This window comes from Sylvia atricapilla, chromosome 15, assembly GCF_009819655.1.
Source record: "Sylvia atricapilla isolate bSylAtr1 chromosome 15, bSylAtr1.pri, whole genome shotgun sequence".
NCBI classification, from domain to species: Eukaryota; Metazoa; Chordata; class Aves; order Passeriformes; family Sylviidae; genus Sylvia; species Sylvia atricapilla.
The window spans coordinates 5,933,998-5,951,635 of record NC_089154.1 but is presented as its reverse complement, the minus strand read 5'-3'; the positions used below and the strand labels follow the sequence as shown (position 1 = coordinate 5,951,635).

The following is a 17,638-nucleotide window of genomic DNA, read 5'->3' as shown; positions in this document are numbered from 1 at the left end:
CTGCCAGGGGAAACCGAGGTGCATCCTGGCCCCCAGTATTACCACACAGAGCCAGGCCAAGTGATGCTTTCTGCTTTTATTCAATTAATGCAGCAATCTATACATGAAAAAAAAAATAATGAAACCATGAAATTCCAAACCCTGACAGTGAAGAACCAAATTCTTCCTAAGAATCAACCAGAATTAAAAGATTCCCCCACGTCAGACTGTACATAAAATAATCTCTGCCCCATTTACAGCGTTTCACACAGTACTTCTCGTATCTCAAACTTCAGAACTGTACAACTTTGTTACAAACCACGCTTTTTCCTAGGAAAAGCTTACAGAAAAAAATATTGCCACTTTCTTTATTTTTTTTTCATTTTTATTTTTATTGGTAACAAAAAAAAAAATTTAGAATCTTTTAAAAAACAAAAATTAAAGTCAGCCAGAACTTCTAAGTGTGGGCAGGGGAAGGAGCAGAGACATTTCTCAGCCGAATGTTTCTCCTCCCAACAGGGAAAGGGAACACTTTTGGCAGGTAAAAGACTCTTTGCTGCTGGTGGGGGTCTAGACCCCAGCCCCCCCAAGCCCTCCTCAAAGCCTGGCAGCTGTTTTAATCCAAGGGCTTGGATAATTCCACCACTGACCCTTCTCGAGATACGGTAACAGTAACAAACCCCAATTCCTCCTGTTCTTTGCAAAAAAGCAGGGATGAACGCCACCTTCCTCCCCCTTCCTTAGGAAAGACAGTTCTCCTGGTCTGGGCACATGGATTGTCACACTGGATGTAGCTCCCAGTTTGGGGCTGAGCACAGACACGCTGTGGGTGGATGGAGAGGTTGGACCACACACAACCAGATCAGACACACGACAAAGCCAGCGGGGTCAGGGCTGTGCATGAGCCCATCCTGGGGTGCAGATGGGACAAGTTTTGCCTCCAAATTGGAGCTCACCCCACTGCCTGCTCAGCACCAGCCCCATGCCACCAGCCTGACCTGATGCCTGTGTGCAGCCCAGCAGAGAAAACCAGGAATTCCGAGCCACAGTTTCAACCAGACAGGTTACAGGAGGGATCCAGACCTCTGGATCCATGTGAAAAATGTCTTCTAGTTTCGAATCCAGGTTTCACTCTGATGTTGTTCAGTGCAAAAGAGTTAAAAAACCATGTTATCTACACATATACATCCGTGTCTATAGAAAATGTCTGTACAAGTGGGAAGATGGCCCTGCCTGCACGCTGGGGACTCCTCTCCTGGAGGGATGCTGCAGGTTCTGCCTGCTTGCATCCTGTTCCCTCTCTCTCCAAGGTGTCAAGCCCCAACCAGTCAGGTTAAAAACCAAGAGCAGATCGTGGCTAGAGAGGAACTCCTCCTGTCTCCCAGCCACAACTGCCAGCTCTGACCCTCTGCACGGATGGGAAGAGGGAAGAGCTCCCGAGCAGGACATGCAGGAATACCAAAACAAACTGAGAAAGGAAACTTGCACATGTACAGACTGCACAAGGACTGGGATGAGGTGATGGCTGGGACCAAGCTAGACATAAGACCTCAGGAGGTCCAGAGACAGAGCCAGTGCCTCATCCCGTGCAAGTCCTGCTCTGGGAAGCAGCTATGGAAAGGCTGGCTGCTCCAGCTTCATTTTGAGTTGACACCAGAGTAGAGTATCCATATTGGAGAGGTAGGGATAAAACTGGGAGCCAGGAGGGGAGAGCCGAGATCTCTGGCAGTGACCTCTGTCACCGTCTGCACCCACAGCAGAGCCCAGCACCGTGATGGGCACAGGGCATGGCCAGAATGGATCCAGAAAGACAGGGCCATCAGGAGGAGAAGGGATCTCTGCTCCCCTGCGTGTGTTTTTGCCATCAGGGAAATGCCAAGCTTTCCAAAACAGGGGCTTTGTGGCCAAGAGCTGGCCTGGATTCGCAGCAGAAAAGCTGGGAGGGTGAGGAACATTGCTTCAAATGCTTCATGTGGTCTGAAAATGGCATTTTCAAGGTTTCACAAGCAGCAGAAGCACAAACTTCTGGATCTCTAGACTGACAAGACATGTTCCTTCAGAGGCCATGCCTCAGCATGGAGCCAGTGGGGGCTCTCACCAAGAAAATCATTGGCTAATCAGAGACAGGCACTGGGGCCTTCACCAACACCCCCACAGGCCAGCACTGTGCTGAAGGTGATGGCAACGTCCTCTGAGCTCATGTGACAACATCCAGCCTGAGCAGAACCCCAACACCAGGTGAAAATCAGACAGTGGGACCCAGATGTCAGCAAATCAACACTGCAGGGAACAACGCCTGGGTTGTTTTAGACCAGGAGCTCCTCAAGACAGCAGCAAACAGGTTTCAAAATATATTACATCTTTTTATTGCCAAGCGTGCAGACCATGAAGTGTGTGAGGGACACAACACTAAGAAAAACTACAATTGGAGGGAGGGAAAAGCAGTAAAAATTTAAAAATAAGACTACTCCTTACAACTGCCAACACTTGGGTTCAAAGAATCAACTGGAGGAAGTTTTCCTTAAAAGTACAGCTCTAAATATGGCATTGGGCCCCAAACTTTGCAAACACCAAGGCTTTGGTCTGGGCTAATGCAAACCAGGTGGGAGAAGAAGATGATGATGGCAGATGCTCTAACACAACTCCAGAGGGCTGAATGCCTGATTCTTCTCAGCATTTCCTGTAGCAACCAGAAAACTCCCTAGCCCAAGAACACAGGCAGGAATAAGCCAGGAGAAAGCAGGCAACTTCAGTGCTGGATGCACTGAACTGGGGCCAAACTTGACCCCTGCAGTGTCCCTGCTCCCAGAGCCAGCCTCGGAGGGGACAGAGCTGCTCGCCTCCCCCAAGGCCACAGCAGCTCCTGTTCCTGTTCTGTGAGTGCAGCCACTCCCTCAGAATGGGATACTGTGCTGAGAATGCTGCACCAACTCAGCTCTCTCCACCTGGAAGGGGCAGAGGAGAAGGGCTCTTCTCGGGAGTCCCAAGGCACAAGCCCTCACAAGCACAGCGTCTCCTACTCCTCTCTGCTATCCCCAGCTCTGGGAAGCAGCACGTGCTCAGTGTGATCCCTCACTTGGCAGCCCTGAGATTCCAATATGGATCTCGGGACAATGCTGGGCCACGTTTCCTTCCTCCTCAACCACAGCACGCCCCTAATCAGACCAGCACTGAGAAACCAGAGCTCTAGTACATTCTTCTCGGAGAGGGCAGCGCAGGGACACAGGGCTGCGAGCCCACGCTGGCTTGGGAAAAGGGTCTGGAAAGGAAACCTGCGGCATTTAGAACACTAAAGTGCAACAAAAATGTCTTAAACCCTTTGAAATTGATCGCAGCAAGAGGGGTCTGCAAAGCTTCAAACTTCCAGTTACTGCAGGGCACCCTTAAAACAGACCTGAAAACCACCAGGTTAGAAAAGACCAAAGGAGCCCTTTGGCAAAACAAGGAATACAAGCCCACCATGGAATTTCAGCTCCTGGGGTCAAACATCATATTTAGAACATTTGGAAAGGAAAAGTGTTAAAGCAAAAAAGAAACCAAAAACCAAAACAAAAATACAATTCTTGAATCTTGCGCAATGAAACAGTTAAACTTTTTTGGTGTTTTCAAAAGAAATCCCAACAGACAACCTGGCATAACTTTATCTGCCTCCTAAGGGAGAGATGCCCACTTGACCCATGACTCAGGACACCATGTGCACTAGACATGTTTCATCCTCACATATGTCTCAGCATTCCTCCATTCATAAAACCAAATCCTTCCTGTTTGCTCTTCAGCCTGAAAGGAAAAACCAAAACTGAAGCTAGATGGAAGATAGCCAGAGGGAGGAGAAAGTTTTCACAGACTGGAGGCCAATCTCATCAGCTCCACGAGCCCGGGAAGTGCAATCCTCAGTGTCGCCTCATTTTAACTTTCCTGGCGGGGCTGCCATCCTCCTCTTCCTCGTCACAGTCCTCTGTGTACTCGTAAGACCTTCGCCAATAGTTCTCAGAGCTGAAGTGGCTCCGTCTCCTATGTTTTGGTAAGAGGACCGAGCGCCTGTTCTCCTCCTTATCCATTTCTAGAATCCGTGGCCTGTGGAGAGGGAGAGAACAGGAGTGAGAGCACATCACAGCAGGATCCAGGCCTTCCTCCTGGGCACTACCTGCAGGTTACTCACTGTGATAGCTCTGCCTGCTTTCCCACTGCTTTCCCAGCACTGGCTACTTGGCAGAGCAGGAACAGATCACCAAGTTGCATGTCCCAAGGGGAGCTGAGAACTTTGCTATGATGGGCCAGTTCTCTCCCTTCCCAAGGCAAGCTTTGGCCTTTACCTCCACCAGGAACACTTTCAGTCGCCTCTTTTTTTTTTTTTACTTGCAGCTTGTGGCCCCAAGAAAACTCCCTTGGGCAGAGGGGTTTGTCTCCACTGCAGCAGAATTTAGAGCTGAGCTCCTTATGGTGCAGGATCACACCACAGCTCCAAATCCTTTGTCCTCTCAAATATTAGCACAGTGCAATTGTTATTTCTGCAGAGCTGCCTCTGATCGTTTTCTAGCAGGACTGGGTAGGTGGGCTGCACACACCACTGACTTTTATCTGAGTGGCTCCTGAGAGATCCCACTATGATATCCATGAGAATTACCTGTTATACTGGAGTCTCTGAAGCCAGAGAAAGAGAAAAACATGTTTTTCACACCCATCTGCTGCAGGAGCCTGTGCAAGCCATCCCCCACAGCCTGATAAGGTCACATCAGGCTGAAAAACAGCTCTGACGGATGTGCACATTTGTCCCGCATGATCGCTCCTCTAATCGGACACCGGCCCTCTGCGTGCTCCCAGGGAAGCTGCATCTGCAGCCCAGCTTCACATCTTCATCCATCTTCCCAGCCCGAGTCCAGGTGAATGAACACTGCTCACAAACAAACCATCCCCACCCTCCTCCCTCCAGGACAGGTTCAAACAGGGCTGGGACCGCACGGCAGCCAAGCCCTGCCACCAAGTCAACTTTTGGGTTGTACCCATTGTGTGGAAAATGCCATCTGGATCCTCAGGAAGCTTTGGAATTGGAATATGCAGGACAGTTGGCAGACTAGCCATCACTCACGGCCATCAGTGTGCTCACACCAAGGTGTTTAGGGGAAGCCTTGCTGCAGAGCTCAAGCTTGTCTAAAACCGCAGCAAGGAGCTTCCCTGAAGGTCAAGCTTAAGCATCCACACAGTCTGGTTTCCCACACAAAAATACACACATGCAGCTCTGGAATCAAAACAGGCCTGAGAAGCTTTGCAAGAAGTCCTTAACCTTTCCCAGATAGCAAACCCTCACGCTGCCTCCCTGGACTGCTTTCATAATATAGTTTAACGCAGCTGCACAGGTTGCTTGGCAATAGAGGTCAGAAATGATTAGCTGCAGGGAAACTATTGTTCTGAATGACTGCATTATCAAAAGCCAGCCAAATCTATTGCTTCTTCATTATGCCACTCACAGGATAAACAATGTAAGCTGCTTACAGCCAGAGCTCAGCCTCCACAAGTCTGGGAGGAACACATAAAGCGCTCATTCTGATAAAACAGATCTGGGCATTGCAGAAAGCACCTGGCAGGTGCAAATCAGAATGGTTTTAAATATGTTCTGAGGCCAGGAACCTCAGCTATGCACTGATTCCGAGACACTATCCCAAACACTGCTCTTAGGAGAGATGATCCTACCTGTGGGCAGCATCAGGATCTGCTTTGCGATGGGACCGCTTTGGTTTCAGGATCTGGTCCCGGTTGCTTCCCGATAGGCGGTCAGAGTTGTAACCTGGTGGCAACACAGAGCTACTCAGGGATTTTGTTTCCAATCGAGGTGCATCTAGTCTTGTTCTGCAAATATTTAAAGAGAACAGAAGAGAATTTGCAAGGAGTTTCTAAAGAATCACAAGAGAGTGTCGCAGCAGAACCCTCCACCCCAACCACACAGCTCGGGAGGAGGGGCAGGAATACTACACTCCACAGCACAACAAGCTGCAGCTTTGTGGTACTAGAAGTTTCACAGAATGGTTTAAGTTGGAAAGGACCTTGAAGATCATCTCATTTCCAACCCCCTGTCAAAGGCAGGAACACCTTCCACTAGACCAGACTGCTCCAAGTCCTGTCCATCCTGGCCTTAGACATTTTCAAGAACAGGGCTGCCACAACTTCTCTGGGCAACCAGTGCCAGGGCGTCAGCACCCTCACAGGAAAGCATTTGTTCCTTATATCTAATTTAAACATACTTTCTGTCAGTTTGAAGCCATTTCCCTTTATCCTGCCTTGGCTTAGGGACATACAGTCATGAGGTGAATGCAAAAGATGCCAAGGTCACTGCAACCCCAGCTCTGGGATAAGGAGCAGAGGTGCTGGAGCAGCTGTGAAATCTCATGAAATCACTTGGCAATAACTCACAGCTCCAGTTAAGCCACCTGAGTGGGAGATGCCCTGCAAAACTATCATCACCTGCAACAGCAATAACTGCTTCCACCTGGAAACTCCCTCCTGCCCACGGATCTCCCGGGGTCAGGTGCTCCTCAGCTTGACTAAGAGGTGCAAAGAGTTGAAGTACAAGTCAGGAGAAGGTGTAGCAAACAGAAGCTGCACCACATCCCTTCCAGCAGCTCTGCACACATTCAAGCTGTGCTGGAGAGCAAGCACAGCTCATCCCAAAGGGGAACTATCACAGGACTTGGTGTCATGTACAGGTGGTAGAGGCAGCAAAAATGAAGGGAGAGAACCACTACTTGCTTTCCAGTGCTGAACTTTAGCTCTTGAGGGAGGTTTCCACGGGAGAATCCCAATCTAAACTTCCATTAGGAAGCAAATCCAGTTGCCAAGCGTCTCTCTGCCATCAGGGAGAGCCTCTTCAGCTAATCAGGGTGATGCTAGTCTGGCACAGGCAAAGCTGGGCATGGCAGCCTGAGTTTGCCCAGCATGCCAGAAACAAGGAACACTTCCACAGGCAGCTGCCAGGTTGGAGCCTGTGCTAGTCCACGCTGTCATCCTGAGCTGTTCTCAGCCCCAGGGCTGGACCCAGTCCAGCTTGAACACCAAAGGCCTTGCAGGTCCTGCCCGTGACAAGTGAGGTGATTTAAATACCTCTCAAATACAGCAGCAACTGCGGGGCTGTAATTCAAACAAACCAACTCCCAATACAATGCAAGGGCAAGAGAACACCAGCCATGCTCCCTCTGTACCTGGCCATGTACAAGGAGAGGTGACACTAAAATGGAGAACAATGTGCCTACCTACTTTAAATAGAGAAACTCTGTTTATGAGAGTGAAAGAAGAATGGCAGCAAAAGCCTCCAAAATTGCTTTCAAGATCCGGTTCAATAGGTCTCATTTCTGTACACACCTCCCACGTTACCTCTCCCAGCATTTCATAAACTGAGAGCACGATTCCTCCCCTCCCCTGGCACAAAGCACTTTCAAACCCCACTGGCTCCCAGCAGCCCTGTGATCCAACACACAGGAAATACTGACTACTGAAGTGTTTATGACCTGCTGGGTAACCACACTGCTCTGGAGAATCCTGCAAAGCCCCATTGCTCCTCCAGCTCCCAGAGCTTTGTTCTCCTGCTGCTGTCAGCAAAAACACACTCGGAGCAGAGGCAAGAGCAGAGCCAGGCTCAAACGTCTGGGACCCAGCAGGCTCTGGCAGAATTCAGAGCCAAATACCCCAGCTCCAACTGGGATGACCCAACTGATCTGATCAGGAAAGCTCAGAGCTGATCCTCACACCGCAAAAAAGAGGAAAGAGGAGTTTCACAAGGCCGCTGGCTGCTCCCGAGCCTCTGGTGCTCGCAGGCCACCAGCGGAAGTAGCTCTTTTCCTGGTTGCATAACAGCCCGTTCCAGGCAAAGTCTCATGATCCCGGGGATGGGGAATGGCGTTTGTGCAGCCATCCACGGCGCGGGGAACGCGGCACCGGCACAGGGCTCGGCGGCCCCGCTGCGCGCGCAGGGACACGCAGGGGACACGGGGAGGTGGCCACCCTCGCCGGGGATAAGCAGCAATTAATAAGCTCTATTTGGCAGCAATCACAGCACAGCCTTTGGCAAACACTGCCACGGATTCACCGTGGCTGCGGAGGCTACGTGGAAATAATTACTGGGGGGGGGTGTTATGCTTTGCTTAAAGAGAAAAATCTTGGTGTGGTTTCGTCTGGCCTGTCTGTTGGGTCAGCCTCTCGCTGTCTGATGGGCAGACACACTTCTGCTCTGACAAGAAGCAAATCAGGCACCCAAAATCAGGGTGGATGTGCAAACAAAGCCAGCAGAGCTACAGGCTCTGTCCCTTCAGCAGAAATGCACCAGGGTTCAACCAACCAGGAGGACCTCACTGCTCCTCCCAGGACTTAAAGGGGGCTTATAAAAAACACAGAGAACAACTTTTTACATGGGGAGATGGTAATAAGACAAGAGAGAACAGTTTTAAACTAAAAGAGGGAAGATTTCGATTAGGTATTAGAAAGAAATCCTTTACTCAGAGAGCAGTAAAGCACTGGCACAGGTTGCCCAGAGAAGCACAGGCTGGATGGGGCTCTGAGCAGCCTGGTCTAGTGGAAGGTGTCCTTGCCCATGGCAGGGGTTGGAACCAGGTGAGGTTTAAGGGCCCTTCTTGCCCAGATGCATTTTGAGGGCAGCCAGGCTTGACTGAAACAATCCAACACCCTCAGCTTACCAATGCTGAGGAAAGCAAGAGGCAGAGCCAGTTTAAACAGGCACGTTCGATATCTGCACCAGTTTGGGCAGCTTTGGCTTATTTAACTGAGTCTGTCTTTTCCAGGGAACTGCTCCACAATCTAGGACAGGCAGCTTCTCTCCCAAAGCTACAAGACTTGGAGATGACTCCTTGTCAGCATTTGTGCTGCTTTTCCCTGGCTGCTCCACCACCATGAACACAACAGCTGTAAGTTCTTATCACAGCCTCTTGCCCCAAACCTCACGTGGCCATACCCAGCTGTGGGGTGGTTTGGCTACAGCCTGCCTTTCATCCCACTCTATCTCCTGCCACATCTCATCCTGCCTCCCTGGGTCTGGGCTGATTTTGCCTGGCTAATGCCTCAGGGCTGCTGTTTTTGCTGCCTTCATTCCATGGGTTTCTCTAACCAGATGTCCAACTCCACTCCACTGGCTTTGTGCCATATCCTCATAATGTTGCCAGACTTGTTTTGAAACCAACTAAGCCATCCAAAAGCTCATCTAATCTGAATCCAGACCACTTGCCTGCGAGCCTTATGCCAGCCTGGGCCACAACCACAGCTCTGCCACCAATACCCACGTTTTTGGCTGGGCTTAAAGTCGTGTATTTTCATTTACAAAGATGCTTCTCAATAGCAGAATTAGTGCTAAGACCTTCCAAGGCACAGTCAGCAGAGGTCAATGTGTAGCAGTTATATTTTTCAGTCTCCTAGTAGAAGAAACTGAAGAGAGAGGACATTTCTAGGCAGGAAAGAAAGTTTTACTGAGGAACGCTGGGGTGCGGTTAGTTTACTCTGTCTCCATTTTCTTAAGGGTTTTAGGAACAAGCACTGATTGATGAAATGCCATCAGGAGTGCTCTTCTAGAACAGAAAGCCCCTTTCTAAAACATCTTATGGAGCTTGGTTTCCCAGCACAGACTTGAAGGACAAGCTCCGTAATGAGCATTGAACTCTTTGGTGTTTCCCTCCAAAACCAGTGTCTTCCTCCCTCCACAGGAAACAAAAGCCATGATACCAAGAAAAATTTCTCTGCTTCACAGGACATTCTTCATCACAAGCATCAGCTTCAAAAGACCCTCCAGGTAACTCACACATGTGAGTATCACACGACCAGACACCTGAACACACAGCCCAAAACAAGAGAGTTTGATATCCTAAGTGTTTGGAGCTGGGCAGCAGCAGGGCTTGCAACCCCAGACATTACAATGAAGTGCTGTTGCACAGAACCAAGAAGAGATTAACCCTGCAGGAACAGGTTCCAGTCACTTCCACTGCCAGGTATGGCAAGACACCAGCGAGCGTCAGAGCGACACCTAATCAAGGTGTAAGATCAAGGCAGCAAATTAACAAGCAAGGCAGTTTTCAAGTATTTAAGCATCCTGACACCACATCCACGTTTATCTTGCTGTCTGGAGGGCTTCAACACTTACTTTCGGAGGATGATGACAGCTCTCCTCTCCTTGATGTCCTGTGGTCGAATGCAGTGTGTGATTTCGTCGGCCGCATACCCACTGACAACAGAAACAAAAAGCCACCGTCAGGGAGATGCCAGGCAGAAGCAGAAAGTGGTTTTCAGCCTCAATAACTCAGTTTGGCTACTACTTCCTAACTTCCACCAGGAATTCCTCCTGCAAACACCACCTCCAGCCACAGAGGAACTAGATCTACAGGAAGGAACAAACATCGGGAAAGAATGAGGACAGACAGGGGGTTTTGGGGGGTTTCATGACTCAGTTTTTCAGCACACCCTAGAGGAAACTGCTACCTGCTCCAGCACTGTGAAATAAAACGTGAAAAATGTAGAACTGTAAATTCAGACAATTAATTTTATGAAGATATTAGAAAGCAACAGGGGGAAAAAATGAGCACATTCCTCCAAAGCACCATCTCCAACATGCTGGCCTATGAGAAAAGCCATTTTTCACAGCTCAGATGTGCAGCACAATCAGACCCAAACATGTAACAGATCAAGGAGGTTTTTTAGTCACAGAGGGGTGCAGCTGTGGTAAGGGCCAAGCTTCTCACCCCCTTTCCCTGAGCACAGACACCTCATCACCCTCCCCATCATATGGCACATCCTCAGCCACCACAAGAACAGCACCAGCTCTAACACAGTACTCATGGGCTAACCTACAAATTCAGCCCTGCAAACCAAGCTGCACTCCTCTAAAACCTCCCTGTAACAGGGTGAAACAGCTCACTGGACTGAGGAAAAGCCCAGGCTCAAGCTGTTGTCAGCAGGAGTGTTTCACTGTGTGACGTGACTCCAGATACTCCACATTTTCAGCAGGCTGGACAAGGACAGCCCCAGCTTCCCACAACACGCTGGAGCATTTCCTCATGGCTGCTTCTGTTTCCAGCTGGACTCGTGTGGCCAGCACAGCACAGGTGCAATCACGGTGGGTCTGTGGAGAGCAGCCACCACCTGCTCTGACACACAAACCACGCTGGGAGCACATCCCGTCACTCCGAGGGTGTGAGCCAGCAGATCCCAGCGGTGGGGCCTGCCCTCTACCTGCCGTTTGGAGAGTGTCAGCTCACTGAGAGCCTTCTGGAGTCCAGTATGGGGAAAAGAGAAGCTAAACATCTTCAGAGCTTCCTGAAACACCCAGCAAGGGCAGGAACAACTTGCAAGGCACTTGGGCGAAGGCTGTTCAAGCCTGCATACCCAGCCTGAAGCAGAAATCACCAGGCCAGGCCCAGTGTCCCCACAAGGCTTTTCCATACCACTGCTGGCACGCCAGGGTCAGGGGCTGGCAGTTTATCCAGGACACCCTGAGCAGAGAACAGAGCTCACACACGCAAGTCTTCTCTGGGGACAGGACCAGGTTTCCTTGATCTGGTTAGATAACCCACCCACTCACCCAGAAACACCTCCTCACACACAGATTTCCTGCTCTGCGAGGAGAGCTGAAAGTCTAAGGCTTGACCAGTTAAAGCAGGGGTGGTGTCCATCCATCCCCACCGTGCTCCAGGCAGTGCAGAACACGACAGTGCTACGCCAAGGGGCTTATGATGATGCTCTATTATGTTCTTGGAATCTCTGCGTCAAGCTCCAGTGAATTCATGAATATCATCCACGTTAACATTCAACTCAGCATCCTCAGTAGCACCCTGAATGCCAGGGAAAGGTCTGCTTCCAGACCCACACTCTCCATCATGAGATTTCAACCTGGACACTCCTTTTCACTCCTTCCCCAGGCAAGAACACCCTTTCCAGATCACTTCCAGAGTGGCACCAGGAAGTTTGTGGTCCCAGATGCACAAGGGCAGCATCAAACAACAGCCCCACCACTCCAGTCTGACACACCAGTCTGTCCCAGTGTCAAATTGGTGTGGGAAAACTCTCTTTGCACTACATCACACACAGTGATGGTGTGCCTCTGCACAGGCAGAGAAATGGAAGAAAAGCATTATTTGGTTGTGTCATACTTGTGCTGCCTTGTGCCAGCACAAACTTCTCACCCATTGCCCAGCCTTGAGGATGGGTGAAGGGGCAGACCCTGAAGAAAAACACCCATAATGATATTAAGGGTCTACCCATAGATTTCTTGCCCAGAGAAGAAACCCAAAGTAACTTGGAAAGGAAAATCATACCGTGAGAGCACTCGAGTGTGACATCTCTGTCCCAGAGTGTTTTCTAGAAGAACATGGGCAAGTACTGGTGTTTTCCATACACTATCCCAAAATAAAACCCCCAGCCCCAACCTAGCCTGTCCAGCCTTACACCCCCAACTCTTCCTTGAGTCTCTTTTTCCATCTGGAAGAGCTACTACTGAGCCAGCATTGATTCACACAAGATAAAAGTGGATATTTTTGTGCAAATGTCACCAGAAAGGAAGCCTTGAAGTTCTACAGACTCTAACAAGAAAAGCTTGAACAAATCTCTGCCTCATCACCACTGGCACATGTGGAACTTCCTCTGCACCAACAGCCTGTTCTGAGGGATCAGGCTATTTTGGAGCAGACAGCTGCAGAGAGATTCCTCCAGCTGGGAAGGAAGGAGGTTCATCCTCCAGCAACTCCGACCTGCTCTGATTATGCTTCCACCCGGCATGCCTTGAGACAACAGGAGGGACACACATCACAGCGTTCCCCTGCCACTGCAAACAGCCAGGAGACGACCTGGAGCACTCTCCAGCTGTGGGAGGGAAGCCCATATGGCACAAGCTCCCGGAACTCGGGAAATGTTACCTGTGCCTTTTGCTCCTGCAACGGCAGCTGCACTCTTTCCAGTGCTCAGACAACATATCTGGCAGTTTCAGTGCTGAGATTTGCTTCCTATGACAGCAGCTGCAGGGCAGGGATCCACCTGGAACCCCCCATCCCACCTGGCTCTGCACACCCCTTGCTCCCTCCCTTTTTCCCAGTTTGAGCATTCTCAAAGCACACGTTCCCATGATGAGAAGGCAAATTCCTCCAGGTCCCCAACACTGCTTCTATCGATTCGTGCTCACCAAATTATTGTTAAAACAAGAAAAAAAGACAAACGTGGTGAGGTCAGCAGCCCCTCCCCAGTGAAGCTGACGGGTCACAGGACTGGGATCCAGCAGCACACACTGAGCTGATGATTCCTCCTGGACAAACCTGCAGGAGCACCTGCTTCCCAGGGCTGAGGGAGAAGAGGGGACTGGAGGAGGTCATCTAGATTTCATAACCTACAAGAGCAAATCTCCCCTGCAGATGTGAAAAGAGAGGACAAAGGGCCTTGCTGGAGGAGGGAGGGGCTCATCAGCAGGTCATGGGGTGGCTCAGCCTTTGCTTTCTGGCAGAGGGGCACAGCCCAGCCACGTGAATCTTGTTCCACCTCATCACTTGAGGTCTGAACACTTTCCAAAGAGTCTGAGGCAGGTTCAGTGTTGGCAAACACCACATCCTGCTTCAGGGCAGGCAAACAAAGTCAAGGGAGGGAAACAGGGAAAGCCCCTCCGCAAAATCCCTACCAGGTCGGCAGCTTTAAAATCAGGAGCAGGAATAGGACAGGGGCAATCTGGGGCCAGCCTGAGAGTGCTGTGGGGTCAAAGAGAGGGATCTGACAGCTTCCTTTAGATCCTCACAACTTCCACACAGCCCCCAAACACACACGGCTTCCCCGCAAAGGCTGCAGGCCAGGAGCAGCCATTGAGCCAGCAGGATTTGAATCTCAGACATTACAGGCATGCCACCTCTATCTGTGCCCGTTCCCCATCTCCAGGGCAACTGCCTCCAGCAGCTGTTTACCCAGAGGAGAAAATGCCAAGTTTGGGGAGTTGACTTAGTCATGACCAAGGGCTGGATTTGGTGACACACCCCTAGGCAGGGACTGCAGCTCTCCTGGTTGCTGGGGTTAGATGGGAGACAAGGAGATCTGCTGTGAGGCGAGGAATTGATTCCAGCCAGGATCCTATCAACACAGAACTTTGGCAGGATCTCTCTTAAGTGAGTGTAAAGTACATGCTAACTGCTGTACCAAATTTGAAATAATCCCTGTTTTAAAGTCTATTACTTGCTGGAAGGCAGAACATCTGACCGTGATCAAGCTGCAGTGGGTGGGTCAGAAAGCAGCCCGCGGATTTGGAGGGAAAAGAATATCTAAGAGAACTTCTTTTGGTTTGTAGGATTGCTTCAGCCACATTAACAAACTGATTACAGCACCTGAGTGAAACGGGCCAACAACCCAAACATCCCTGGGAGACCCCACACTCCAATTCCATGAGCCCTGAGCCAGCAGCCTCTTCCCAGCAGTTTTAAAGGAAGAGCAAGGGTCTGGAATAAGAAAGCATCATTCTCTGGTCCTGGAGCAGAGAAAGCATCTCTCTTTCCTCCCACCATCCTCCACTGCAGATCCTCCTCCAGAGTTTTTCAGGAGGCTTTGACTGCAACACTTGAGGCTGACCCTTCATAAGCAGCACTACCAGAATGCTTCCAAGCAGGATAAAACTTTTAAGGTCTTTAAAAAAGAAGGCCTCTGGCTCTAAAAGGAAGGACAACTATTTATCCAGGCCTGATGAGGAAAGACAGCAGAAGGGTTTTGCATCACCAGCAGGAAAATTAGGATAGAAAGTTTCCTTCCTGGTATCTCGAAGTCAGGGAGCAGAGCAGCTGCCTCACACCCGGCAGTCTCCATCCCTGGGGACGGAGCCTGCTCTGCAGTAAAAAGATACAGGGCAGGATGGGTCCCCTTGGGTCCCATTTCACTAAATCACCCTGACCTCTGCCCCCCCGAGCCCTATCAAACCACCAGAGAATGAGAAAATATCCTCAGTGCCGTTCCCGACTCCCTCTGCAGCCTCCCTCATCCTTGGCTAATCCACACAAGTTACCTAACGCCGGGGTACAGCGAGGATTAGTTAATGTTTGTGCAGCTTTTCCGAGATAAAAGCTACACGAGATCTCAGCATTTATTATTGATGCAGCAGTCAAGGAGGCCGTGTGTTTGTGGGGGGAAAAATTCCTTCCCAAACCCTGCGGCGATCAATTTACAAGCCAAAGCAAGGGATTGTGTTACGGCCTGGGAGCCTGGAAAACCAGCCTGGACCTTCATCAGTCCAAAAAAACCATCCCCCAAAAGGAGGATACAGCTGGTAGCACTGCTGGCAGCGTCCCGGTGATCCGTGCTCCTGGCAGGGAGCACTCTGACCTTCAGGGACACAAGGGACTGGCAGTCCTGGTGCCAGGCTTCGAGCTGCCCTCCCCAGGAGCTGGATCCCTACGCTCCAGCCCTTCCTGTCCCCTTACCTGCCTGTCCCCTCACCTGTCCGCTGCCCCTCCCAGCCCATACCGGGAAGCAGGGGGATTAAGGAGCAGACATTTCTCGATGCCAATTCCAGCTTTACTACCGACCAACTGCGTGACCTTGGGCAGGTCATTCCACCTTCCACGGCTCTTCCTCAACACACATAAAGTCCTTTCCTGTGCCTGTGACCCGCTGCACTTCCAAGTGACAATCACGCGGGGCTCTACACTCTGGGCTCCCCATCGTCACTGGGCAGGGAGGGCTCAGCATTCCCAGTTTTCAGACTGGGAAGACGAGGCCATTCACACCTCCTCTCCACCATTAAGGTCAGGTCAGAGAGGCACCGGCCGAGCTAAGAATAGACCCAGGAGCCCGGTCCCTACCAGCTGCTCCGCTCTGACCACTCTTGGGCAAAGGATCCATTTTGTGTCTCAATGTGTTATTTTAACCATTTACGGGAAACTCAATGGTTAGCTCAGCTCATCGAGCGGCCACGCTCCCACCAGCACTCGCCTCAAACGCCGTGGAGAGAACACCCACACAAATCCCCACCCACCACGACTGCAGGACTCCTCCAAACCCCTGCTTCACCCCTTCCACCCCGGCGAACCCCTGAGCTCCTCCAGGCGAGGGAGATGGAGCCCGAGGCGCCGTCGGGGCGCGCATCCGTGCGCCTCGTGATCCGTGTTACACAACCGGGCCCCGGCTCGTTAGCGGAGCCTCGGCAACGCGGGCGAGTTACCTGAGCACCGTGACGCTCCCCCTCTTCACGGGCAGGAAGAGAACGGGCTCCGACACCCTGATGGGTTTGAACTGGAATTTACACCCGAAGCAGAGCGCCGAGTCGCTGAAGAAGGACACGGAGACGATGGGCCTCTCAAAGATATGGATGGGGTCCACGTGGGAGACAATGCAGCCCCCCGGCTGGTAGTCGTTGATGACGGCACTGTTCACAAAGCCCTCGGGGATCACCCGGTGCTCCACCAGCTTCCTGATCACCAGGTCGTGCACCCACTCGGGGATGGCGTCCACCTCCCCCCGCGGGTACAGGCGCTCCTGGCCGGGACCCCGGCGCTGCAGCTGAGACCCGTAGGTGTAGCCTTCCCCGAAAAAATACTTGTTCCGCAGCGGCGCCCGATCCACCGTGTGCTCCTTGTAGAGCCCCTTCTCCGCCCGGGACACCACGTCCTCGATGCGCGCCTCGATCTTGGCGCACTCCTCGGCGCTGAAGAGGCGAAGCTGGCGGATGCCGCTCTTGACTTTCCGAGCTTCCTCCTCCTCCTTCTGCTCCTCGTAGTCGCTGGGCTCGGAACCGGAGTCCTCCTGGTGCCGCCGCTTACGGTCGTACGGAGGTTCGGGGGGCTCCCGCGGGAGGCCGCCGCCGCCGCCTTTGTGGCCGTCCCGGTAGGGCATCATGGACTTGAGCTTCTCCCGCAGGTCCGTGTAGCCGCTGCCGGCCATGGCGCGTCCGCAGCCCCCGCCTCTATCGATCCCGGCGCTGCAGGCGGCGGCGGGCGGCGATGGGGGACGCGCAGCTGCTGCTCATGGCACCCGCCGCCCTGCCGGGAGAGAGCCCCGCGGCACGGGGAGGTGAGGACGGGATCCCGGTACCGCGCCAGACCCTCTCCCGCCCCCCTTCCACGGGAGACGGGACCCCCCTCCCGGCGGACAGAGCTCCCGCCCTCTCCCTCCCTGCCGGGGCAGAGGCGGCCCGGCGGACGCCACACTCACGGCTCGGCCCGGGGCGGGCGCGGACAACGCTGCCGGTGCCGGTGCTCACGCGGCGGCAGGGCCTGGCACATTCCCAGCGGCGGCCCCGGACGCCCTGCCCGTTCCTACCGCCGCGGCTCTGCCCATGGCGGGGGACAACCGGAGGAGGTGTGGGGGGTCCCGCGCCGTGCCGGGGGACAGCGGCGGGCGGGGGTCTGGCGCGGCCCTTCCCGCTACGTCACCAGGAGCCGGCCCGACATCCCGGATCGCCGCGGGGCCGCCCCGCGCCCCGCCCCGCCGCGCACGCGCCGCCACCGCCCCCGGCCCCGCCCCTCGCGCGCACGTACGGACTGAGCGCGCACCCCGACCCCGCCCCCCGCGCGCACCCACCGGCGCCGTTAACCGGGAGCGACAGCCCCGCCCCACCCCGCCCCGCGCGGCGCTGATTGGCCGGGAGGCGGCGGCGAACGCCGCGGGCCGGCGGCTGATTGGGCGGTTGGAGCGCGCGGGCGCGCGGCGGCGGCAGGGAGGGAGG

The 17,638-nt window shown here is 52.7% G+C and overlaps 1 protein-coding gene across 1 annotated transcript; it reads right to left on the bottom strand.

Annotated features, from left to right (window-relative positions):
• Positions 1-61: 61 nt before the first annotated feature.
• Positions 62-17,416, bottom strand: ALKBH5 (alkB homolog 5, RNA demethylase). The gene is made up of 5 exons (XM_066329852.1): positions 17,125-17,416; positions 16,136-16,952; positions 10,109-10,189; positions 5,668-5,823; positions 62-4,053 (listed from the first exon to the last, which is right to left on the bottom strand). The coding sequence occupies exons 2-5, from the start codon at positions 16,852-16,854 to the stop codon at positions 3,870-3,872; spliced, it is 1,140 nt and encodes a 379-aa protein (XP_066185949.1). The 5' UTR covers positions 16,855-16,952; positions 17,125-17,416; the 3' UTR covers positions 62-3,869.
• Positions 17,417-17,638: the final 222 nt, after the last annotated feature.